Source organism: Staurois parvus, unplaced genomic scaffold, assembly GCF_062004578.1.
Source record: "Staurois parvus isolate SC_StPar_1 unplaced genomic scaffold, SC_StPar_1.0 ptg000140l, whole genome shotgun sequence".
NCBI classification, from domain to species: Eukaryota; Metazoa; Chordata; class Amphibia; order Anura; family Ranidae; genus Staurois; species Staurois parvus.
In genome coordinates this window covers 142,465-168,908 of record NW_028317936.1, presented here as the reverse complement: position 1 = coordinate 168,908, position 26,444 = coordinate 142,465, and the positions used below count along the sequence as shown (strand labels likewise).

The 26,444-nt window shown below is 40.9% G+C and overlaps 1 protein-coding gene across 2 annotated transcripts in view; it reads left to right on the top strand.

The window, feature by feature from the left end:
* Positions 1 to 26,444, top strand: part of EMD (emerin) — a 90,227-nt gene that overhangs the window by 36,276 nt on the left and 27,507 nt on the right. The window contains exons 3-6 of one of the 2 annotated variants that reach the window (XM_089673526.1): positions 417 to 491; positions 4,563 to 4,619; positions 18,418 to 18,565; positions 18,651 to 19,449. In XM_089673526.1, coding sequence (XP_089529652.1) covers positions 417 to 491; positions 4,563 to 4,619; positions 18,418 to 18,565; positions 18,651 to 19,218 — 848 coding nt within the window. In that variant the 3' untranslated portion in view covers positions 19,219 to 19,449. Of the gene's footprint in view, positions 1 to 416; positions 492 to 4,562; positions 4,620 to 18,417; positions 18,566 to 18,650; positions 19,450 to 26,444 lie in introns of those variants that run through there. The other variant, XM_089673527.1, reaches the window with a different exon arrangement.

The following is a 26,444-nucleotide window of genomic DNA, read 5'->3' as shown; positions in this document are numbered from 1 at the left end:
TTTGCCGGCAATCGCCGGGAACCAGCGGGTAATGACCGGCCGGGACCCGGTGATTGACACCCGCGATCGGCCGATATGCAAAATCACGTATATATACGTGATTTTGCGCAGCGGTGCTGCCCTGCCGCAGTATATGTACTGTGGCTGGTCAGCAACCGGTTAAAGTCACAGTAAACATGGAGTTAGGCTTTAATGAAATTACAAAAATATGTCTATTCATACAATGTAGGCACCAACGAGCATTTTTTTGCAGAGCAGAAAACATGTTCTTCAACTAACAATAATAGAAAGGACACCTAAAAGTTGGCAGCACATGCTATACAGTATGTTTAGGCAGTTTTGCTACCTGTTTTTTGAGAATTGTGTAGCCCTTTTTTATCGGTAATTATATTTCATACATTTGTCTTTTTTTATAGGCTCCACTCGCATATTGTATGAAAAGAAACTTGTTGAGTTTGAACGCAAGAAAAAGACATACCCAAGCTCTGCTGGTAAGGAAAAGAACTAAAATCAAAAATTTGTTTTGTTTTGTTATTTTTTTTAGTTTTTAATGGCGTAGGACTAAAGAAGAGAGGGACCTTCCAGCTTGTTATCAGCACTCAGTTCAAAAGCCAGCATCTCTGATGGCATGGGGGTGCATTAGTGCTTATGGAATGGGCAGCTTGCACATTTGGAAAGGTATCATCAATTCTGAAAGATATATCCAGATTTTAGAGCAGCATACAGTGGGTATAGAAAAGTATCATCCCCCTTCAAGATTATTACATTTTGTTGCTTCGCAGCATGAAATGAAGACAGACATTTTATCCAGCTGTATCTACTCAGTGCAACTTATAACATTCAAAGTGAAAGGTATAGCACCAACATGTATGAAAGAATTATATAAAACATTCAAAAACAGAATCACTGAGTTGGAAAAAGGATCACCCCCTGGTGTCAGTATTTTGTTGAACCACCGTTTGCTTTAATTACAGCCTTTAGTCTGTTAGGATATGTTTCTACTAACTTTGCAGTATTTGTGTGCAAGTGACAACACTAACAAATTCTCCACAAATATGGCTTGTATGGGAGGGGTGCAAGAAAAAAGCTGCTACTCAAGAAAGGCCACAAGCAGTCACCACTGAACTTTGCCAAAACGCACCTTGAAGATTGTGGGGCCACATGGAAAAAAGGGGTTGTGGTCAGATGAGACTAAAATTTAATTCTTTGGCCTCAACATTAAACGATATGTCTGGAATGCTGAATTAAGCCCAAAATACATCACCTCTAGGATATATAAAATCCTTGTGGACGTAGATGATGTAGAACCCCCTGGATATTTATGTAAATGGAAAAGGGAATTAGGAATAAAAATCAACAAAGGGAAGGTATTTTTAACCTAACACACAAGGTAATAAACATGAACACAGTAGAGATGAACTACAAATGCTTGGCGAGATGGTATTTAACACCCAGTATAACCTATAAGCAGCAAGGGGAAAGCTCTCCATGGTGCTGGAGAGGATGTGGAGAAAAGGGCAATATGGAGCACATCTGGTGGAGTTGCCCGATGATACAGGTTTAATGGAGGGAAATAGCGTATTATATCAAGGAAATATGTGGGGTAGATATTCAAGGGGACCCAACGAAATGCTTATTCTACTATTCTGAGCCCATGGCGGAAGTAAATAGGAATAAAGTATTGTACTATTTAACCACTTGAGCTCCAGAGGATTTACCCCCCTTAATGACCAGGCCTCTTTTTGCTACTCGGCGCTGCACTAATTCAACTGATAATTGCGCGGTCATGCAATGCTGCACCCAAACGAAATTTACGTCCTTTTTTTCCCACAAATAGAGCTTTCTTTCGGTGTAATTTGATCACCTGTGCTCTTTTTATTTTTCACGCTATAAACAAAAAAAGGCCAAAAATTTTGAAGAAAAACAATATTTTTTATTTTCAGCTATAAAAAATATATAGTAAACTCAAAGTTGGTTATAAATTTAGGCCAAAATGTATTCTGCTCCATGTTTTTGGTAAAAAAAATCCCATTAAGTGTATATTGATTGCTTTGTGTGGAAGTTATAGCGTCTACAAACTATGGTATAAATACTGCAATTTACGCCATTTTTTTGCTATACAGCGCTGCGCTAGTTTAACGGACAATTGCGCGGTCATGCAATATGGTACATAAATGAAATTTACATCCTTTTTTCCCCACAAATTGAGCTTTCTTTCGGTGGTATTTGATTGCCTGTGCGATTTTTATTTTTTGCGCTATAAAAAAAAAGGCTGACAATTTTGAGGAAAAAAAAAACAATATTTTGGACTTTTTGCTATAAAACATGTCCAGTAAAAAAAAAAATGCAAAAATCAAATTTAGTCATAAATTTCTGCCAAAATGCATTCTGCGACATGTCTTTGCTAAAAAAAAAAACCCAATACATGTAAATTAATTGGTTTACGTGAAAGTTATAGCGTTTACAAATGGCGGGAAAGATAGTGGGATTTTTAGGTTTTTTTTTATACTAATAATGGCGGCGATCAGTGAATTATGGCGGCGATCAGGGACTTATGGCAGGGACCAGCGACTTATGGCGGGACTGCGGCGGACATTTTGACATTGGGGGGTACTGACTTGGGATCACTGACATCCCCAAAAACAGTAATACAGTGATCAGTGCAAAAAAAAAAAAACTGACACTGTACTAATGGCAATGGGGAGGAAGGGGTTAACTTTATTTTGCAGGGAAGGGTTATAGGAGTGAGGGGGAGTGTTTTACTAGGGCGGGGGTGTGTACTGGGCGGGACAAGGCTGATCGAGAAAGAGAAACTGTTCTTTCTCGATCAGCTCATCCTCGAGCTGAGAAGGAAGTGACAGACAGCACAGCTACTGCAGCTGTGCTCTCTGTCACTGTTTGCCGCCGATCGCCGGGACATAGCCGCTAAGGAGCTGACATCTGCGGTGGTGATCCGCGGGACAAATAGGGCGGTGGCGCGCCTCACGCGCGCCCCCTATTTGTTTACAAAACACACGTCTTAAAACGTGGCTTTGCCTGTGAGTGCCGCCCTGCCGCCGTATATGTACAGTGGCTGGGCGGCATGCGGTTAATCAGTGCAGCAAAGGGTTTGATACCAAAATTTTGGTTAGTGGCAGAGGTTCTGAGGGTGGTGGATTGGATAGATAGAATGGAAGGCATTTTCAGAATGGAAGAACTGAGAAGTTTAAAAGAGGATAAGATGGGAATATATAAAAGAATATGGAGTGTTTGGTTAAATTTTAAAACCGCAGAATCTTATACAGAACTAATTAAAGTAAAGGAGGTAGCCTAAGAAATCACGATGAGATTGGTCAGAATAACAAGTTATGGAGAAATGGATACAGATAGAGAAAGATAAGACAATGATGGGGGGATGGGTGGGGGGTGGGAGATGGAGGGGTTATAGAATGTATTTATTCATTTAGGGGAGAAAAGAAAAAAGTATATTTTGGAAGATGGAATGTTTTAATGTTGTTTGTATAAGTATGAAATAAAAAGTTTAAAAAAAAACGATATGTCTGGTGGAAATCCAATCCAGCTCACCATCCAAATAACACCATTCTTACAGTAAAGCATGAAAGGTGTAAATATCCTGTTATGGGGGTTTCTCTGCAGCAGGGGCTGGAACACTTGTCAGGATAGAAGGAAAAATGGATGGGGCAAAATACTGTCACATTCTTGAGGAAAATCTGCTGCTCTCTGCCAGAAAGATGTCAATGGGAAGAAGGTTTACCTTCCAACGTGACAATGACCGAAAGCACACAGGAAAAATGAGCAGTGGTTGAAGGAGAAAAATGTGAATGTTTTTGCATGGTCTAGTCAGAGCCCAGACTAAAACCCCATTGAAAATCTGTGGAATGACTTGAAGACTGCAGTTCACAAACAGTCACCATCAAATATAACTGAACTTGAAAAGCAGTTCTGCAAAGGAGAGCCGGCAAATATTAAAAAGTCCAGATGTGCAAAGTTAGTAGAGACAAATCCCAACAGGACTGAAGGCTGGAATTAAAGCAAAAGGTGGTTCAACAAAATACTGACACAAGGGGGGATCCTTTTAACAACTCAGTTATTCTGTTTTTGATTTTTGTTTTATTTTTTTCTGATATGTTGGTGTTATAGCTTTCACTTGGATATTATAAGTTGCACAGAGTAAATACAGCTGCAGAATACCCCACTGTATGTTCAGGCAAGAAGGATGCTATACTGTGGTAAACACGGCCCTGTCCCATCTTTGAGACGTGTTGCTGCCATCAATAATTTCCTTAAAATGGTACATTTTCATAGTTTAAACATTTGATAGGTTTTCTATTGTGAATAAATTATGGGTTTATGAGATTTGCAAGTCATTGCATTGTAAATTTTACACAGCGTCCCAACTTTTTTGGAATTAAGAATGTGTAATATATTAAAACTCTTGTTTTATTTAGTACTGGAATTTGGATTCTTTGGGTATTGCAGACAGTTTTATTGCCTCAAGTTTCTATATGCCCGTTGTTGAAATCTATTGTATTAGTGATTTTTGTATTTTTTTTTTTATCCAGAATCTTCATACGAAAGCAGACAACAATATAGTACAAGAGAATATGATGACAACCAGGGTAAGATTTTATTTTTGTTCATTTGGTTAAATAATTGTAGAATACAATTGCCAAAAATGTTTACTGCACCACAACTCAGGTGCCATAGATAGGACAGTAGGAATGATCTTGTTTACCTATTCAGTTTCAGGGAGCCCTAGATGGGTCGTGTAAGCTAGTCATTAATTACAGGGCCTTGAAAAAAGTATTCATACCCCTTACAATTTTCCACATTTTGTCATGTTACAACCAAAAACGTAAAAAAAAGTGCCACAGAATTGTGAAGTGGAAGAAAGATGATAAATGGTTTTCAAAATTTATTACAAAGAAATATCTGAAAAGTGTGGCGTGCATTTGTATTTTCTGTTGGATTCAAGTCAGGTGATTGGCTGGGCCATTATAGCAGCTCTATTTTCTTTCTTTAAAACCAATTCAGAGAGTTTCCTTGGCTTTGTGTTTGGGATCATTGTCTTGCTGAAATGTCAACAATCGTTTCATCTTCATCCTAGTAGATGGCAGCAGATTTTTATCAAGACTGTCTTGGTACATTTTTCCATTTATCCTTCCTTCAATGAGATGAAGTTTGCCAGTACTGTATGCTGAAAAACAGCCCCACACCATGATGTTCCAACCGCCAAACTTCACTGTTAGTATGGTGTTTTTGGGGTGATGTGCAGTGCCATTTGACCTCCAAACATGGTATGTATTATGGTATTGAAAGAGTTCAATTTTGGCCTCATCTGACCAGACTGTATTCTCCCAGTATTTCACAGCCTTGTCTAAATGTTGTGCAGCAAACTTTAAATGAGCTTCAGCATGCCTTTTCTTCAGCAATGGAGTCTTGTGTGGAGATTGTGCATACAGGCCATGACGGATGAGTGCATTACTTATTGTTTTCTTTGAAACAATTGTACCTGCTAATTCCAGGTTTTTCTGAAGCTCTCCACTAGTGGTCCTTGACTCTTGGACAACTCTTCTGATAATTATTTTCGCTCCTCTCTCAGAAATCTTGTGAGGAGCACCTGGTCGTGGCCGGGTTATGGTGAAATGATGTTCTTTCCACTTCCAGATTATGGCCCCAACAGCACTCACTGGAGCATTTAGATGATTAGAAATCCTTCTGTAACCAATGCCATCAGTATGTTTTGCAATAATAAGGTTGCAAAAGTCTTAAGAGAGCTCTTAGCTTTTACCCATCATGAAATGTTTCTTGTGTGACACCTTGGTAATGAGACAACTTTTTATAAGCCAACAGTTGAGATTTAATCAGCTGGTATTCATTTGCACTGACAAGGGGCAGGATTGCTTTCTAATTACTGATAGATTTCAGCTGGTGTCTTGGCTTTCCATGACTTTTTGCGCCTCACTTTCTTCATGTGTTCAATACTTTTTCCCTGTGTCATTCCATTTTTATTACACATAACAATTTCTGAACGTATTTGTTTTGGTTTCTTTGTATGTATGGATTGCATATGACGTTATGGACACGTGGTGAAAATTTCATGAGTAGCACCTTTAGAAATATATTTACCTAGAAAAATGGTGACGTGTTCAATACTTATTTTATCCTCTGTATAAAAGATACAAATTCATTTAGACTTCTATTCATTAAAACAATAGGAATTGTATTTTTTAAATCCAAGCAGTGTAAGTACTTGAACTTGACTTGGTATATCAGCTTCTTGCACTTCCTGTATAACAGAACGGGGGGGGGGGGGGCTGCACAAGGAGTCAATCTGCTGTACTGCAGTACTCGTGTGCTAAGAAGGAACATGCTGATAGAAGGAAAGAGCAGAAAGTGAGTCCCATCAGTCTCCTGCTCTTCCTTTCATTGTCAAGACACAAGCTGGGGAGGTACAAGACCTGTAATTACAGCAATAGTCCAAAAAGACATGGATTACGTCATGCCATGAAAGCTGATTCTACTAAAATGGCATAGTGGATATCGCAGCCTGTGGCCACTCCCCACTAATGCATTTCACTCCTGTTGGGTTTAACCAATTGACCTCCGTAAGATTTGACCTCCTTCATGACCAGAGCATTTTTTGCTATTCAGCATTGTGTTACTTTAACTGGCAATTGGTTGGTCATGCAAATGAAATGTATCTAATTTTTTTTCACACAAATAGAGCTTTCTTTTGGTGGTATTTGAACACCACTGGGTTTTTTATTTTTTATTATATAAATGAAAAAAGGCTGTTAATTTTATAAAAATTGGGTGGAGCTACGTCCTCTGATGTCATCACGCGATTTGCCGCTGCCATTTTGTCAGTTGGAAACAATAAGCAAACCCATATGCTTTTAGTACTGTTGGTTTGTAAGTACATTTCTTCTATTAAACATTGCTTTTTCTTAATACTATGCCATGAGGAGCCTTTGTTTCTCTTTTACATGCACCTTAACACCCTGAGTTGGTCTAACGAAGTATAACCTTACGTTATTGACTGAGGAGTCATCTTTTGGTGGAGAAGCCAAATGGTTCCATATTTTCTTTCTCATGTTGGCAAAACCACTATTTTGAAGTACAACCTTTTATGGTGCGAGCTGTGGAGGTGCCGTCAGGTGGAGAAGTTTTTTGGTCCTACTCTTCCATGTGATTGATCATAAACGCTGTGTAGGACCTCATGACCTGTGGTCTTGCTCTCTGGTAAGAGGCTGTGTATGGTGTTGGTGGAGGATCTTTACTGTTTGTGACAACTCCTCACCTTTTTCCCAAATGTGATATATAAAGGACTTTACCATTACCTTAAGGACTTTTTTGTTTTTAATATTTTCCTTTATCTGTATTATTTATGTCAATTATGAGAGATTAAGCACTACATTTTGTATAGTTTTTTTTCAATTTTAGAAAAATAAACTATTTTCTACATTCTGTTATGAAACATATCCGATAAAATAAAAAAATCTAAGTTTAGGCCAAACTGTATTCTGCTACGTCTTTGGTTAAAAAAAAAAAAATCCCAGTAAGTGTATATTAATTGGTTTGTGTGAAAGGTATAGCGTCTGCAAACTATAGTATATATACTGGAATTTATGCAGCCATGACACTATACTAGTAATGTCAGTGATTAGCGACTTATAGTGGGACTGCAATAGTGTGGCGGGCAATCTGCTGCTAACAGACCCTCGCTTGGAGGTACTAACTGATTAACATCAATAGTGACACTAATACAGTTATCAGATATAATACTGTGCACTGTATTAGTCACTTCAATACCAGGCACTTTCACCCCCTTCCTGCCCAGGCCAATTTTCAACTGTCATATCTTGAATGTCATGCATGCAACAGTTTACAAATTCATTTTTTTTTTTTAAACAGACATAGCTTTCTTTTGGTGGTATTTATTCACCACTGGGGTTTTTATTTTTTGCTAAATAAAACAAAAAAAATTGAACATTTTGATAAATGTTTTTCTTAGTTTCTGTTATAAAATTTTACAAGTAATTTTTCTTCACTGATATGCGCCAATGAGGCTACACTGACAGTTACTGATGAGGCTGCATTGATGATGATCAGGGCACTGATTATCAGTGTACACATTTATTAGGCAAGTGAGTATTTTTACCTAATCATCATTTTATGCATATTGTCCAACTGCAAGCTCTATAAACCTGAATGCTAATTGGATTTAAGCTTATCAGGTGATGTGTATTGATGAAGGGTGTGGCCTAAGGAAATCAACACCCTATATCAAGGTTTGCATAATTGTTAAGGCAGCTTCTTTTCCCCAGGCAAAATGGGCCAAAAACGAGATTTAACTGACTCTGAAAAGTCAAAATAGTAAAAAGTCTTTCAGAGGGATGCAGTACTCTTGAAATTGCTAAGATATTGGGGCGTGATCACAAAACCATCAAAAGTTTTGTTGTAAATAGTCAATGGATGCAAGAAACGTGTTGTGAAAAAAAAAAAGCAGCAAATTAACTGCCAAAGATTTGAGAAGAATCAAATGTGAAATTACCAGGAACCCATTATCCTCCAGTGCTGTCATATTCTAGAACTGAAACCTACCTGGAGTGCCCAGAAGTACGAGGTGTTCAGTGCTCAGAGACATGGCCAAGGTAAGGAAGGCTGAAACCCGACCACCACTGAACAAGACAGACAAGTTGAAACGTCAAGACTGGGCCAAGAAATATCTGAAGACAAATTTTCTATGGTTTTATGGACTGATGAGATGAGTGACTCTTGATGGACTAAATGGATGGGCCCGTGGCTGGATCATTAACGGGCACAGAGCTCTACTTCAACTCAGACGCCAACAAGGTGGAGGTGGGGTACTGGTATGGGCTGGTATTATTATGAGCTAGTTGGAACTTTACAGGTTGAAGATGGACTCAAAATCAACTCCCAAACGTACTGCCAGTTTTTAGAAGACATTTTCTTCAAGCAGTGGTTCGGGAAAAAGTCTACATCTTTCAAGAAGACTATGATATTTATACAGGACAATCCTCCATCGCATGCATCGAAGTACTCCACTGTGTGGCTAGGCAGTAAATTCCTTAAAGATGAAAGAATAATGACATGACCCCCTTCCTCATCTGACCTAAACTCTATGGAGAACTTATGGGTCCTTCCTAAACGGGAGATTTACAGTGAAGAAAAACAGTACACCTCTTTGAACAGTGTCTGGGAGGCTGTGGTTGCTGCTGCACAAAAAGTTGATAGTCAACAGATCAAGAAACTAACAATCCATGAATGGAAGGCTTATGACTGTTACTGAAAAGAAGGGTGGCTATATTGGTCACTGATTTGTTTTTGTTTTTTAATTGTCAGAAATGTTTATTTGTAAATTTTGAGTTGTTTATTATTCTCACTTTAACAGATGAAAAAAAAAAAAGTGAGATGGAAAACATTTAATTTGTTACGTAGTTGTAGAATAATTGTGCACACTAATAGCTGCCCAATAATTGTGCACACAGATATTCTTAGAATGCCAAAGCCTCACTTTTACTTTTTTTTTAAAAATTAATGTTTGAGGTTTAATAACATTTTGAATTGACCAAGAGCAAAAATAGATTTGCCTAATAATTGTGAACACAGTGTAAATGCTGTACTCACTGTGTCCCTACAGATCGGCTCTCCTTTCCTCACACGTTGGCTCTGTGTGAGTAAAGGAGAGCCGATAACTGGCAAACCACTGTTTACATTGTGAAAGCTGTGATTGGACACAGCTGATCATATGGTAAAGGGCCGATGTGATTGGCCATTTACCCCCGAGCCCCCTGTAGCCGTCTATCAGCTATAGTGCAGGTGGGAAGTGGGTATTGACACTGGCTGGGAAGGGGATAACAATCAAGGGGTTAACCGTGTGCCTAACAAGTGCAATGTGTGCTGCTTTTACTAACAGATCTGGTTGTTTTTTCTTCCTGCTTTACAAAACTTTGTAAGCACAGGACTCTGTATTCTGATTGGCTACAGGCAATCAGCAGGTCTCAGCCATAAATCATAGCCAGTGACAGCATGGATTAGCAGGGGTCGCCCCTAACCCTGAACAGGCTGGGTCAGATACGTGTACATGATCCAGCTTGCATGTGCCGCCCGCCCGCAGTAAACATACCGTGGGCGGGCGTCAAGCAGTTTATCATAGAGGTCACCTCTACCTCTGATTAAGCCTAATGGGGTGAAACGCATGAGAGAGAAATGGCCACAGTCAGGGACCTCCAGTAAGCCAGTTTTGTGGAATAAACTTTTACTGAGTGATGTCATAAGGGTCTCTTTTTAGACTTTCTCCATACATTAAGAGCAGGGACACTCTCTTGGGTCAGAAACTTGAAATCATCCATAGACCAGAGAGGTGAACAGGGGATTCGAACTCAAGTGTTACTGTACTACAACAAAAGTCAGGTCTCCTGCCCTAATAAAAAGGCCTGTGCTGTGGGGCAGAGCAATATAAATCACAGGAGCAAAATGGACAGAAATACAAATACTTAGTTTGCTTGGAATTCAGCTTTAATGCATACAATTATCTACTAAATAATTCATCATAAAAGTATGAGGGTGGATACACAGAATCCTAAATAAGCAAGGATATCTAACTAAGCATTATTGTCAACAGACGAAATAATCAAGACCTGAATAACATGTTTTACTTATGTTTATACTGTATATAATTTCTGGTAAATTAAAGTTGTGTCGTCCACTACTAAGTCAGTGGCTTCAAAAGATATAAATATGTAAACTAAGATGGATAAGTGGTTAGTACTTCCGCCTGGCAGCACTAGGTTATGGGTTTGAATCCCAACCATGGCACTACCTGCCTGGAGTTTGCATGTTCTCCCTGTGCCTGTGTGAGGTTCCTCCGGGTACTCCATTTCCTCCCACACTCCAAAGACATGCTGATAGGTTAATTTGCTCCTGTCTAAACTGGTTCTAGTACTTATATGTATGAATGTGAGTTAGGGACCTTAGATTGTAAGCTGCTTGAGGGCAGGGACTGATGTGAATGTACAATATATATATACAGTGGGGATCGAAAGTTTGGGTACCCCAGCTAAAAATTTGTATTAATGTGCATAAAGAAGCCAAGGAAAGATGGAAAAATCTCCAAAAGGCATCAAATTACAGATTAGACATTCTTATAATATGTCAACAAAAGTTAGATTTTATTTCCATCATTTACACTTTCAAAATAACAGAAAACAAAAAAATGGCGTCTGCAAAAGTTTGGGCACCCTGCAGAATTTATAGCATGCACTGCCCCCTTTGCAAAGCTGAGACATGCCAGTGTCATGGATTGTTCTCAATCATCGTCTGGGAAGACCACGTGATGTCAATCTCAAAGGTTTTAAATGCCCAGACTCATCTGACCTTGCCCCAACAATCAGCAGCATGGGTTCTTCTAAGCAGTTGTCTAGAAAACTGAAACTTAAAATAGTTGACGCTCACAAAGCTGGAGAAGGCTATAAGAAGATAGCAAAGCGTTTTCAGATGTCAATATCCTCTGTTTGGAATGTAATTAAGAAATGGCAGTCATCAGGAACAGTGGAAGTTAAAGCAAGATCTGGAAGACCAAGAAAAATATCAGACAGAACAGCTCGCAGGATTGTGAGAAAAACAATTCAAAACCCACATTTGACTGCACGATCCCTCCAGAAAGATCTGGCAGACACTGGAGTTGTGGTACACTATTCCACTATTAAGAGATACTTGTACAAATATGGTCTTCATGGAAGAGTCATCAGAAGAAAACCTCTTCTACATCCTCACCACAAAAATCATCGTTTGAACTTTGCAAATGAACATATAGACAAGCCCGATGCGTTTTGGAAACAAGTTCTGTGGACCGATGAGGTTAAAATTGAACTTTTTGGCCGGAATGAGCAAAGGTACGTTTGGAGAAGAAGGGGCATAGAATTTAATGAAAAGAACCTCTGTCCAACTGTTAAGCATGGGGTTGGATCAATCATGCTTTGGGGTTGTGTTGCAGCCAGTGGCACAGGGAACATCTCACGAGTAGAAGGAAAAATGGATTCAATAAAATTTCAGCAAATTTTGGATGGTAACTTGATGCCATCTGTGAAAAAGCTGAAGTTAAAGAGAGGATGGCTTCTACAAATGGATAATGATCCTAAACACACCTCGAAATCCACGGGGAATTACATCAAGAGGCGTAAACTGAAGGTTTTGCCATGGCCTTCACAATCTTCTGACCTCAACATAATTGAAAATCTATGGATAGACCTTAAAAGAGCAGTGCGTGACAGACAGCCCAGAAATCGCAAAGAACTGGAAGACTTTTGTAAGGAAGAATGGGCAAAGATACCTCAAACAAGAATTGAAAGACTCTTGGCTGGCTACAAAAAGCGTTTACAAGCTGTGATACTTGCCAAAGGGGGCAGTACAAGATATTAACTCTGCAGGGTGCCCAAACTTTTGCAGACGCCATTTTTTTGTTTTCGGTTATTTTGAAAGTGTAAATGATGGAAATAAAATCTAACTTTTGTTGACATATTATAAGAATGTCTAATCTGTAATTTGATGCCTTTTGGAGATTTTTCCATCTTTCCTTGGCTTCTTTATGCACATTAATACAAATTTTTAGCTGGGGTGCCCAAACTTTCGATCCCCACTGTATATATACAGTGGGGCAAAAAAAGTATTTAGTCAGCCACCAATTGTGCAAGTTCTCCCACTTAAAAAGATGAGAGAGGCCTGTAATTGGCATCATAGGTAGACCTCAACTATGAGAGACAAAATGAGAAAAAAAAATCCAGACAATCACATTGGCTGATTTGGAAAGAATTTATTTACTCCTCCAAACCCGACGAGTTGTGTTTCTACCAAACAGTTCTATTTTGGTTTCATCTGACCATATGACATTCTCCCAATCCTCTTCTGGATCATCCAAATGCTCTCTAGCAAACTTCAGACGGGCCCGGACATGTACTGGCTTAAGCAGGGGGACACGTCTGGCACTGCAGGATCTGAGTCCCTGCCGGCGTAGTGTGTTACTGATGGTAGCCTTTGTTATGTTGGTCCCAGTTCTCTGCAGGTCATTCACTAGGTCCCCCCGTGTGGTCCTGGGATTTTTGCTCACCGTTCTTGTGATCATTTTGACCCCACGGGGTGAGATCTTGCGTGGAGCCCCAGATCGAGGGAGATTATCAGTGGTCTTGTATGTCTTCCATTTTCTAATTATTGCTCCCACAGTTGATTTGTTCACACCAAGCTGCTTGCCTATTGCAGATTCAGTCTTCCCAGCCTGGTGCAGGTCTACAGTTTTGTTTCTGGTGTCCTTCGACAGCTCTTTGGTCTTCACCATAGTGGAGTTTGGAGTGTGACTGTTTGAGGTTGTGGACAGGTGTCTTTTATACTGATAACAAGTTCAAACAGGTGCCATTGATACAGGTAATGAGTGCAGGACGGAGGAGCCTCTTAAAGAAAAAGGTACAGGTCTGTGAGAGACAGAAATCTTGCTTGTTTGTAGGTGACCAAATACTTATTTTCCACCATAATTTGCAAATAAATTCTTTCCAAATCAGCCAATGTGATTGTCTGGATTTGTTTTCTCATTTTGTCTCTCATAGTTGAGGTCTACCTATGATGCCAATTACAGGCCTCTGTCGTCTTTTTAAGTGGGAGAACTTGCACAATTGGTGGGGACTAAATACTTTTTTGCTCCACTGTATATATATAAAAAACGCTGCGTAAACTGACAGCACTATAAAAGCACCTGTAATAAATACTAATTGTTATACATTATAACAAACAGTTACCATGTATAAGAAAGTTTGCTCAAAACACCCCCTTGAACAATGGTTGTGCACTTATACTGTAACAGTAGTCCTTATCACTCTGACATTGAGCCTGCATGTGAACCTAAGCAGCGCATATTTCTGGCATTTTTGAAGTATTTTGTTTTCCATTTGTAAAGTGTTTTACAAACTATTGCAAGTATTTTTGCACGTGTATCAATATGTTGTACGATTACAGGTACTCCCATTAAAATCTATAGGCCTGATTATGCTCAAATAGCTCATGTACTTATTTGTGTTGAGATACAAGTTACTGAGTTGTCATATGAAGAACCTGGGATCACCAGCCAGCCTCTTTAAAAGTAAGGCCCCTTTCACACAGGCGGGACCAATCAGACCATCCGCTGCTCTCTATGGAGCAGAGTATATAAATGGACATGTGTCCGTTTACACCTGCCTGCATACGATCCGCTAAAAACAGACAGATGGCGGATCAGTTTCCTATCCATCTTGTGGATCGAATGACAATCTGATGTAAATGGACAGGCGGTCCATTTACATCCAACTGTCCATAGAAGAAAGTGGGCTGTGTCAGAGTGGACACAGACCGGTCATCCGCCTTCCCAGCCAGGATCAGCGGACAGATGCCCCATTGACCAGGCAAATCCGCTGGCAGAGTCCGCCCGTGTGTAAGGGGCCTAACCGTAGTCTCTTTTCTTCAAAATTTAAACAAAGAACTTCCTTTAGCAAAAGTAAAACATAAACATTCCATAATTCTGGCAACATAAAAAAAAAACTTGCTGTATCGGTTTTTCTACTTGAGATCTTTGACAAAAGCAGTAACCATCTCAGATTAAATATTTAGCATGGTGTGAGTCTGCTTTTATAGTAGAGCTACCAGGAATACAACTGGACTGGTCAATGCCACCCAAAGTCATATTTGTCTTTTTTTAGGCGCTGGCTAGGCCTTTGCCAAGAGTTTAGCATACATAGTATAATGTAAGCTCCCCCTTCCCCAGGAGGTGGGAAAAAGCCCTGGTCCAGCACAAAATATTCTGCAAGCATACCATTATCTCTACTAAAGAGCACAGAAGAACGGAATTATAGAAAGACTGTGATATAAGCAATTTGCTACACTAGAATTGGATATAAAATGGTCTGCTACCAGCTGATCCGCATGCATCTCCAGCCAAGCAGTGTCTTTTGTTTAATAGAAGATGGTAATGTTTGACATGCATTTGAATACCTTTCACACTGCCAGCGTATGAATACCTTCATTTATAATAAAGAACCGCTACAAAATCCTTTTGTTGTTACCAAAAGAAGAGACCTTTCCATATTGGAGCTGTGGTATAAGACCAGGAGAAATGTATCCAGCAACTCAAACAAAGAAAAAGGAGGTAACCCATTTCTTGAGATTGACAGGCAGCAGAGAATGTATAGATTATGATGAGAAGCTAACATTTGGTATTTGAATGTAAGGTTCTCCAAGCATCCAGAAGACAGGTGGCTTCCGGAAGGGCCTGCAGTTTGGAAGGTCTGAAGATCACAAAAGGGCTTGTTCACATAGCCAGTGCTGCATTGCTCAACTTGGTCTCAATGCAAAGAGAGGCCCAAAATTATTGTTTGTAATGGGGCAATTTTACACAAAAGCCCTGTGTTGGTACTCACTGGAAAGAAAGGACAGGTTGCATTTTTTGCAACAGACTGCAGTTCATGATTGTCCAAATAGTAGGCTACATGCAAACCTCCCAAGTATGTAGCACCGCTCCAGACCTGTGCCTCTCTTGATTGCTGTGAACTCCCAGGATGCCAGCTCAAGAAGCCCATCTGTGCTTCAAATCAACACTGATGAATAGAAAAAAGTTCAATTCTTCCAAAAACTCTTTATTAAATTGTCAAAAGTAGAAATGCATCCATGTCCATATTGTCCTTACCTGGGGGGGGGGGGGGGAGCTCCTCCTTAACCCATTTCACCAGTACTGGATTGACTGCAAGAATAATATGGACATGAATGCAGTTCTACTTTTGCCAACATAATAAAATGATTTTGGAGGAAGTGAACTTTGGAGTACAGCTTTTACTCACCAGGTATGTTTGTCTCCACCTGTGACCTGTACAGCAGCCATGTTCTGTGGGATGTTTGGAGAGAAGACAGCAGGATATAGCCAAGATGAGCAGCAGTGGATAGTTTAATATTGAAGTATTCATCAGCATGTTGCAGAAGCACCTATGTAAGTACGACCAAAGCCAAGGGCTTTACCTAGTTAACATGCTAAAAACTCTGATCTAGCAGTAGGTTGCTTCCAAGATAAATCCAGCATGGGCTGACCTGTCCAGGTCATGGCAGACAGCAACTGGTGAATATGAAACGGTCATGCAGTCGAATGCGAGGTGATATGCTTCATACTTGGTGGTCATGCCCATGCCTCACCGGGTTTTGGTCTAGAGTATTTGGTCTCTTATACTCTATCTTCCATGTTCCCATCCCAAAGGATGCGAAATCGGCCTTACTTCACTGCCAGATTGTGGGGCTGTATGCTCATCAACAGAAGCTAGCCACCTATGTTTCATTGCCGCTAAACAGGTCATTGCCAAAGCATGGAGATGGCCCTCTGACCCTTTCTGTAAGGTCAAACTCACCCTGACCACCTTGATGTTACACGAAAAGATGGCTAGTATTGTTGGTGATTCACATGCTAAATTGCTGAAAATCTGGCGTCCTTGGTGGACTTATGAGTTCCCTACTCCCCGTTGGGCCTAGGGACCCTCTAAATCCCAGCTGTGACCCAAACCTGCAGGAGGTTACCTCTTTCTTTTTCTACTACGTTCCTGGCTTTGCTGCTTTTTTTTTTCCATTTCTTTTCTCTTTTCCTTTGGTTTATTCCTCTGTCCTCTCTCTATTGTTAAATGAAACACTTGTGAATTGTCGTTATTGCCTACTGTTTGTCCTCCCGGGCTTGTCCCTGTGTCATGGAAGCCGCACTGTGGCCTCGGTCACAGGTCGGCATTATACTGATGTTACTGTTTTGAAAATGTTGTGAGCACCGCCTGTTACTTCATCTGTGTCCGTAATGATCTGTACCCCTGCGCGGGCGATCAGTTGTTTTGTATTGATCTGCGTTTCAATAAAACTTTTGACAAATAAACTGTCATGCAGTCAATCATTCAATTTGGTGATGCATTTTAGCTTGGAGATATCTTGTATTTACAGTATGACACTGTTTAACTTTGTATTATCTGCAAATACCAAAATGGTAATACCAGCTTAACCAGAGTGAATTATTTTTCCGAAATTGTTGGTCACTGGCAGTGAAGCAAGTGGTGCATGATGAAATTGCTTTTCAGAGGAATTTCTGCACAAGCGACGTAGCTAATTTCTCCATAAATTTACTACTAGGCCACATTAAATTCCTCTTGGAAGTTCAAGTTGATCTTCGTATGGCCATAAGACTTTTTCTGTATACACCATTCATCTGAAAAAAAAAACAAAAAACTTAAAGCAAAAGTTATTGTAAATTTTCCTGCGGAAGGTAACAGTAAATACTCTTCTTCCTGACAGCTAGTGGGCACATGGCTCTCAACATTGTTCCATATTGCAAGCTCAAGATAGTGATGGAAGCAGTCCTTAAATCACTAGCTAACCTTCTCCAAGACATAGCTATGGAGAATGAAGTTAACGTCACATAATTGCTTTTTGATTGCGTTCTTTGGAGTCATTTGGATAGCTAAGTTCAAGATTCTTCATTTGTTTAACAGTATATGCTGGACCATGCTATGGCACGAAAGTCCTTCTCACCCACAAAGACATATGGGTAAGAGGGCTCAAATGGTCAGGCCGTGTGCTGTATTGAAGAATATTTTGCTCATTATTCTTCAATAGCTGCCCAAGATTTTATGATTGAAGTTGGTGAAATCACTTCTTCTATAAGATCCCACATTAGTGTAGCTGAAATGGTAATTGATGTCAACCACAACCAGAAGGACCAAATTAAAATACTACGTATAGTTGAAGAATTTGTTTCAACTACATGTTGGTGTCACCTTCCTATTCTACTTCTCACCAGTCCCTCTCAAGCAATTTGGAAAATTGCATTGCTACCAGAACAAATTGGCAAATGGGCAATCTCCTTCCTACTTGACTCTGTGGAAGTTGGCATCACCATTTCCACATGTTCCTCTATGTGGTCCTGCATGTGGATTGAATACAGTAGATAGTAGATTTGCCCAAACTGAGTGCAGAATGCACAGATATACAGGCATACCTCGGTTTATGAATTTAATGCTTTCTGCATTTCGTATTGCAAAAAATTTGTAAACCGAAACGCAGTTTCCCATAGGAATGTATTGAAAACCAATTAATCCATTCCGGAGGTCAGAAAAAAAGTAAAAAAAAAAGTCTTATCTGTTCAAAACTCTTTATAAAGTGCACTATAAAGGCACGGGGCCAGTGCTATAAACACTTTGTATTGCGAAAAAAATTCATAAATCGAGGCTTTATTTTCAGTGGATTTTCATTCATAAACCGAAAATTACATTAACCGAGGCGTTCGTAAACCGAGGTACGCCTGTATAGGAATGGCCAGAACAAGCAACCTGCTAAAAAGATGTGTATCTGTCTTTTCAGTCTGTACACTTGATATACACTCGGGAAGTGTGAAAGATAATTACAGAGGGAAGTTACAAGCTCAGAAGAGTGAGCAACAGAGCAGTGCAGGACCATCAACACATTTCAGCCAGCCTAATCTTACCCAACCTTGCTTTGATTTGCATCCGTAAGTAGCCAAATGTTAAAAAGGTTTATGGGCTTTTTACATATTATAAAACATAATTTGATTGCTTTTTAACTTGTGTTTACAGAATCAAACAAAACTTTGGAACGGGGGAGATTCCTGCAAATGTGAATCAGGAACTGGAGAAAGGTGCCACTGAGACAAGACAAAAGAAGCGCACCATAAAGGCCAGAAAGAAGAGCCCCAGAGAAACAATACAACAGAAGATTGCCAGAGAGATAAGACAGAAGAAAAGGGTCATAGAGACAAGACAGAAGAAAGGGGTCATAGAGACAAGACAGAAGAAAGAGGTGTGTGCTGTCAATCCATTCTCAGACTGCTCTGCCTTAGCTACCACAGTGGAAGTACCACAGAAGGCAGACATTGAAGTTGTTGCACCTTCCACCTCCAGAGCAAGGCAGACAAAACGCAGCAGACCCCTAACCAAAAGGCAGTGTAAAGTTGAGCCCATGAGTGCGTTCAAGATGCAGGAGGAGGCAGAGCGGAAACCCGGCTACCACCTGGCCATGTCCCTTGTGCCTCTCCTTGATAAGGTGCCAGAAGAAAAAATGATGGCCTTTCACCATGACCTTTTAAATCTCATTGCTTCTCACTGTGCAGATGCCCCACCTAAACCTTCTCAGGCAGTACCATAGCACCACCTCCAGCCTCAGCTCAGCATTGGAGGCCCTATCCACATTCCCCCTATTACCCCCATCCTCTGCACTCTTTTATAGACTGACATTTTTTAGACTTGTTTTGTAGAGTCTGTTAAGCACTGCTGTAACTCTGTTTGCACTATGGTCTTCTTGTTTTTTTTTTTGGAGACAATCTGCAAAGTTGCTAAACAAGCAATAAAAAAATTTAAAGCTTTGTGTTCCAATCTATCTGTTTTGTCGTCCTTGTCCAATATAGAAGCATCTTCATACATTTTGAGAACGTATAAAACTATGTTATATAGTTGTGTCATGAAGAATGTAGGGGGGTTATCATTGCTGACCTCCAATTTGAGAATGTTAATCTCAACTAAAGCCTAACTAATCTTAGAAATGTTCCCTCCCCTCTTCTAACATCTATATAAAAAAGATGTATATACTTACCATTTTCAGCCTACTCTGGTCCGGTCATGAGATCCATCTTCCCTGTGTCAGCCAGCAGCAGCTGCAGGGGAGAGGAGGGACCGCCAGTGGTTGCACCATGGGAGCCTGTGGGTGAGGTCACCAGCTCCTGGCTTTCTCAGCCGTTTAGGGGTGCTCATGGCAGTCTCCTGCAGCTGCTGGCCAGATCATGTGACCAGACTGGAGCATGCTTCAAATAGGTAGAAAAAAAAATGTTTTTACATAGGTTAGTTGGTATACAGTAGATGTTTAGGGGGTAAAAGGAGAATTTTTAAGACTAGGCTTTAGATGGAATTCTACCTTATTGCTTTATTAGTCTCCAACCTTGTACAGGTAAGGAGAAAAGGAATTTTGACCCTCATTTACAATATGCTTTATGATTCGAAAGCACTAAAGCCAGGCAACGAGCATTTTCAAATGAAGGTCCGCAATAGCATCTTTCTGTATTTTCTTATGACAATCATGCGTTAACATGTATAGTCTAAATTTAAAATTATATATTCATTTCCACATTGAGTTTCAATCATTTCTAGCTTACTCCTAATAACCTGAATGATCTTGAAGATCAAAAACGTACATTTTGAAGAGTCTCGCACATTTACTTCCTTGCATTAAGTGACACGTATTTACTGTGCATTGTGAATATGCACTGCTCGTCAAAGATATCTCATTGGCTTACCAGAACGATATATATACCTAACGGCAGGCTGCTTGAGCAACTGTTGGATGGCACCACAGCAATCAGAAAAAAAAAAAACATATGTTGCCAGCACACCTAAATCTTCTGTGAAAAAGAGCTGCCCTGGACTTATGTTCAGCATGTCGTACAGCATAGGTGCAGCTTTTTGGAACCAGTACATAGGTGCACCGATGCACTACTTGTGTCACACATTTCACAGAGCCTGCTACTTGTATCACACATTTCAGAGACTTCTGAACTACAGAAGTCACAGTGACTCAAGAAACACTCAACATCCTATCTGCTGATGCTTATGGCATTCTTTGTTAATTCCTCCCAAGATTCTCACAATTTTTACACATTTTTCTATTTCAATTTAAATGGAAAAAAAGTGTGAGTCCTGGGTGAAAGTTCTGTGAAACATTTTTAAAACAGACTTTAGAAAATAAGGAAATTAGGAAGGAAGGAGTGCCAGGTATACAGAGGAATATAAGTTTGATGGTAGATTAAAAAGGTATTTACAATAACAAATACATCAAGCCGATGTGTTTCAGGGGAAAGGACTCCCCCTTCTTCAAGGCTGTTGCAGCCAGCTGTTAGAGGGGAAAGGTTCCCAAGGCGGATAGCTATTTGCGAGATTCTGAAGAACACACTTGCAAAATGACAGCTGTGGTTACTGAGACTTTGAATATAAGGGGAAGCTGGGTTCAATTTAAACATCAAATCATCTGCACAAAAAAAACCACAAAGTAAACCCAGCTTCACCTTCTCTACTAAGCCAAATGAACAATAAAGGGACACTAAATGACATGCGTATTCTCCAATAACAATCAATACACATCCACTACTTGATGGCCCTGTAATCTTTTGAAATGGTTTCTTGCTGTTTTCTGCCTTTTTGTAACATCCACTGTGAGCTCCTGAACCTTTTCTTTTCTCCCTCACTTCTGTTCACTTGAAATGAATAGTCAAGGCCACAGTTAGAAATCATGGGGCTCCTTACAGCCCACCTGATGGGGCCCCCAACCCTGCCACTGACCCCACCCCCTGAACCTGCCCATCCGCCTACCTCCAATCTGATAAACAAAAAATGAAGAGGATCCATCCTCCTCTCTTGGCGGATATGAGAGTAGTTGGGTGTAAACAGACAGCAGAGTCCATTTACATTCAACTGCCCAGAGAGCAAAGCTGGCTGTATTTGTGTCCGGTCTGCATAAACTGAGTGGACACGGACTTGTCAACCACCCACTCTGCTGTGATCAGTGGAGGATCAGCGGACAGCTCCCACACTGAGCAAAGTGGAGTCCGCCCTGTGTGATAGGGGCCTAAGGATGCATTTCACTGTCCTTCAGTGATCATTATCATCACAAAGATAGTCGCACACTACACAGTGATTATCATGATGATGATCACTGAAGGACAGTGAAATGCATCCTTAGGCCCCTATCACACAGGGCGGACTCCACTTGGCTGCTGTTTAATTCAGGTAACAGTCAGGGCATGGGGAAAGGTGTGTGTGTGTATGTGTATATGTACTCACTCGGTCATCCAGCACCCAGGGTGAAGATGGCAATCTGTGCCCCCCCCCCACCAACACACAACAGGTGAAGGAGTGGACGGAGCTAATATTGGTGTAATATTGTGACAAGCTGAAATAGTAACAATAGTTGTGGTACACCGCAGTGAACTGAAAGTGATACTAAAGACTTAATTTTTTTTTTTTTTTTTTAAATAACAAACATGTCTATACTTACCTGCTGTGTGCAGTGGTTCTGCACAGAGAAGCCCAGATCCTCCCCCGTAGGCTCTCCTGACCCATCCCTCCTGTCGGGTGCCCCCACAGAAAGCAGCTTGCTATGGGGGTACCCGTTGCTCTGTGTGTCCATTCACACACGGAGCCCCTTCTCGGCCCCTCCCCCTCTCCTCACTGACTGTGATTAGCAGCCACGGGAGCCAATGGCTACTGCTGCTGTCTCAGCCAATGAGAAGAGGGAGTCCCGGGATAGCCAAGACTCCAGTGCACATCACTTGATCGAGAGGGGTCTTAAGTGAGGGCTGGGGAGGATGCTGCAGACAGATTTTTTACCTTCATGCATGGAATGCATGAAGGTAAAACACCCTGAGCATTTACAACCACTTGAAGTGTTTAACCTCTTGCCGCCTGGCCAGTGGCCGTTTGGCAGCCGGCAAAATCCCTCAGCGTTCCGGGTGGACGCCATATGGTGTCCTCCCGGGCATGCGCAGTTTGAGCGCCTGCAGAGCTACGCAGTGGCGCGATCTGTCACCGGCCGTGTACCTCGGACATGGCCGATGACAGATCTGAGTACCGGCCCCGTTGCCGGTAACATGTGACCTGCTGTGACCAATCACAGCAGGTCACATGACAGTTGTATACAATGGATGGCTTCATTCATGCCATCCATTGTATACTAGTGTGTCTAGCTGTGAATGGTCACAGCGATCACGTGCACAGGCTGTGCCAATCACAGCCCAGCTGTGTCATGTGATTAGCCGTGGCCAAATCACAGCTAAGCACAAAAAAAAAAAAAAAAAACCCTGAATGAATCAATGTCATTCAGGTAAATGCTTGCTTATAGCAAAATAATTCTTTGCTATAAGCAAATTGTGTATAAAAAAAAAAAAATACTGATCACTTCCCCAAAGTTGTACAATGTTACTATAGTAACATTGTACTACTTTGGTCATACGGAAATATGAAAAAAAAAATCGTTAAAAAAATGTAATAAAAAAAAATTTAAAAAAAATTATATATATTTTTTTTCATACTGTCACCAGTCAGTGTCCCTGATCACCGCCATGCCAGTTATATGATGACGCTGTACTGCACTGGTGACAGTATGTAACAAAAAAATAGTGAAAATAATTTTTTTAATTTTCCGAAAAATTATGACAAAAAAAATACAACTTCAAAAAACTCGCCATGCCTCTTATGAAATACGTTGGACTGTCTACTTTGCAAAAAGGGGTCATTTGGGGGATATCTGTACTGTCCTGACATTTGGAGGATATCTGTACTGTTCTGACATTCTTGGACCTCAAGAAATTAGATTGGCTGTCAGTACTTCAGGATTGATCAATATTCAGATATATCCTATAGTTTGTGAACTCTATAACTTTCCTACAAACTAAAAAATACATCCTAATTTGGGTTATTTTCACCAAAGACATGTAGCAGAATACATCTTGGCCTAAATTTATTCAAAATTTTCGGTCTTTTTTTGTTAATTTAGCAAAAATAAAAACCTCCGTGGTGATTAAATACCACCAAAAGAAAGCTCTACTTGTGTGAAGAAAATGATAAAATTTTAGTTTGGGTACAATGTTGTATGACCGCGCAATTGTCACTCAAAGTGTGAGAGCGCTGAAACCTGAAAAATGGCCTGGGAGGGAAGGGGGTAAAAGTGCCCGGTATCGAAGTCGTTAAAATTGGTGCATAAATATACGGTTAACAGTGGCAAAGGAAGATGACCCTGTGTTAGTGGTGTCACTGGAAGTAAAAAATGTCCCCACATCAGTGCTGTCTTGTGAAGGAAAAAATGCTACTGTGTGACTGGTGTCAGCCTGAGAAGGACTCGTTGGCATCAACTGTTTGACAGTGGGATGAAGGAGGGGAACTTGTTTTTTTTGGGGTGCATGGAACTAAAGGGCTCTAGGGGAAATCAATGGGAGGAAGGGGGGCTAAAAAGGACTTTAAAGGGCTGATTTGGATGGGTGGCTATCATTGTTCCTACTTGACAAGCAGTGAGGAGGCAATATGGCACTTCCCCACAGCCTGTTTTAAATGCTGACCTACAGTGCCTCAACCATGTTCATTGCATGCACTTGCAGGGTAGTTGTGGTGGACCCCATTCATGGTGACATGCTGCATCTCCTTGTTCAGGTGGGGTGGTCAGGGGTAGTAAAACGTCAGCTCAACTGCCTGTTTGTACCAACCCACCCACCTGTGTGAATGAGTCCCTAAGGGCTTTGTTTACAAGTGTGGCCTCAGATCTGGGCATTCTCCTCCAGGAGTCCACACACTGACTGTCTGTCTGGCACCCTTTCCAACCCAGCTTCTCTTCCAACTATCCAGAACCTCAGTACAATTCACCTCCGTCCTTTAAAGCAGAGCGCCACCCAAAAGGGGAGGAAGTTTCAATTTAAGACCTGGTCCCCTGCTCCCCATTAAGGTTTGGTATCTTTGGGGAGCAGGGGGGGGAAGCGGGTACCTGATTTTGACACATACCCGCTCGCACTTCTGTTGCGAATGCCAAGGCTATCGTAAATGGAAATTGTCCCCCCCTCATTGTAGTCTTCTAGGGCACATGACAGGTCCTAGAAGACTATGGGACCATTCACAGGGCCCAGCGCTGCTCATGTATGTGCAGCAGGAACCCGGCTATGAAGCCACAAGCTCTCAGAGCTGGTTGCCCACACTTAAATTGCCAGGGAGACAGGATGGCCAGTGAAACCGGCTACAGTGAGCACACTGCTGGATCCTAGGACAGGTAAGTGGCTGTTTTTTTTAAAAGTCAGCAGCTACGGTTTTTGTAGCTGCTGACTTTCATTTTTCTTGTTTTTCTTTTTTTTTGGTTTGACTGGAGCTCCACTTTAAGGTAGTCATAGATTATTACTCTTTTTTATTCCTACTATGGCCATGATAAATGACGGCAGTGAATGTGCTGAGCTGCTGGACAGTTAGAAGAGATAAAAAGTAAGCTGGGATGGAAAGGGTGCCAGTGTGTGAACTCCTAGAGAGGAATGCCCAGATCTGGGAGCAGAGGTTGCAGGATGTGAGCAGTGAAGATATATGTGAGAGGGGAGCAGGAAAAAACAGGAGAAAGTGAGGGGGATCAGTGTGATTGTCTGATCTTACCAGGATGGAATAGAGACTTGCAGGACACAGAGGGAGGCAGGGTTGCTAACTGTCAGTAAATTTACAGATAGTTTGTAAAAAAAAATCAGTGATTTTTAACCACTTGCCCTTCAGAGGATTTACCCCCCTTCCTGACCAGGCCATTTTTTGCTATACGGCACTGTGTTACTTTAACTGACAATTGCACAGTCATGCCACATTATGTATGCCACATACATAAATGAAATGTACGTCCTTTTTTCCCCCACTAATTGAGCTTTCTATTGGTGGTATTTGATCGCGTTTCTGCGGTTTTTTATTTTTTGCGCTTTAAAAAAAAATAAAAAGTCCGACAATTTTGAGAAAAAAAAATATTTTTGACTTTTTTATATTAAACATGTCCAGTAAAAAACAAATTTCATCATAAATTTAGGCCAAAATGTACTCTGCTCCTTGTCTTTGCATAAAAAAAAATCCTAATATATGTAAATTAATTGGATTATGTGAAAATTATAGCATTTACAAATGGCGGTATAGATACTGGGATTTTTTTTTCTTTCCAACTAGTAATGGCGGCAATCAGTGACTTTTAGTGGGTCTGCAGCCGGCATTCTGACACGTGGGGGGGAAACTAACTTGGTGTCACTGACATTCCCAGTGACACCAATACATTGATCGGTGCTAAAAAAAAACAGCACTGACACTGTACTAATGGCACTGGGCAGGAAGGGGTTAATGTGAGGGGCGATAAAAGGGTTTACTATGTGTAGGGAGTGTTTTACTAGGGGGTGGTGTCAGTGTACTTCACTGTAAGCACACTGATCGGGATGGCTGTGCTGTGCACAACCATCCCAAGCAGTGTGCCCGAGCTGACAGGGAGGAAGACTGTTTGTAAACAAAACAGTCTTCATCCCCGTCGGTGATTGTCGGTAATTACTGGGCTCCGGCGGGTAATCACCAGCTGGGACCGGGTGATTGACATCCGTGGCTGCGAATGGTGGCGTGGGTAGGGCACGTGTGCTGCTTGCGCGCACCCCCTACCCAGAAATGTAAAATCACTTATACAGTATATATACATGATTTTGCTCACCCGTGCTGCCATGTAGCAGTATATCGGCAGGTAAGCAGTTAAACTGTGTAAATATCAGGGGCTGATAATTTGCCATGCTGTTTTAACTTTTATAAGTGTGAAGCAGTCAAATTACTTGTTATGGGTATTTTCAGTGTTTC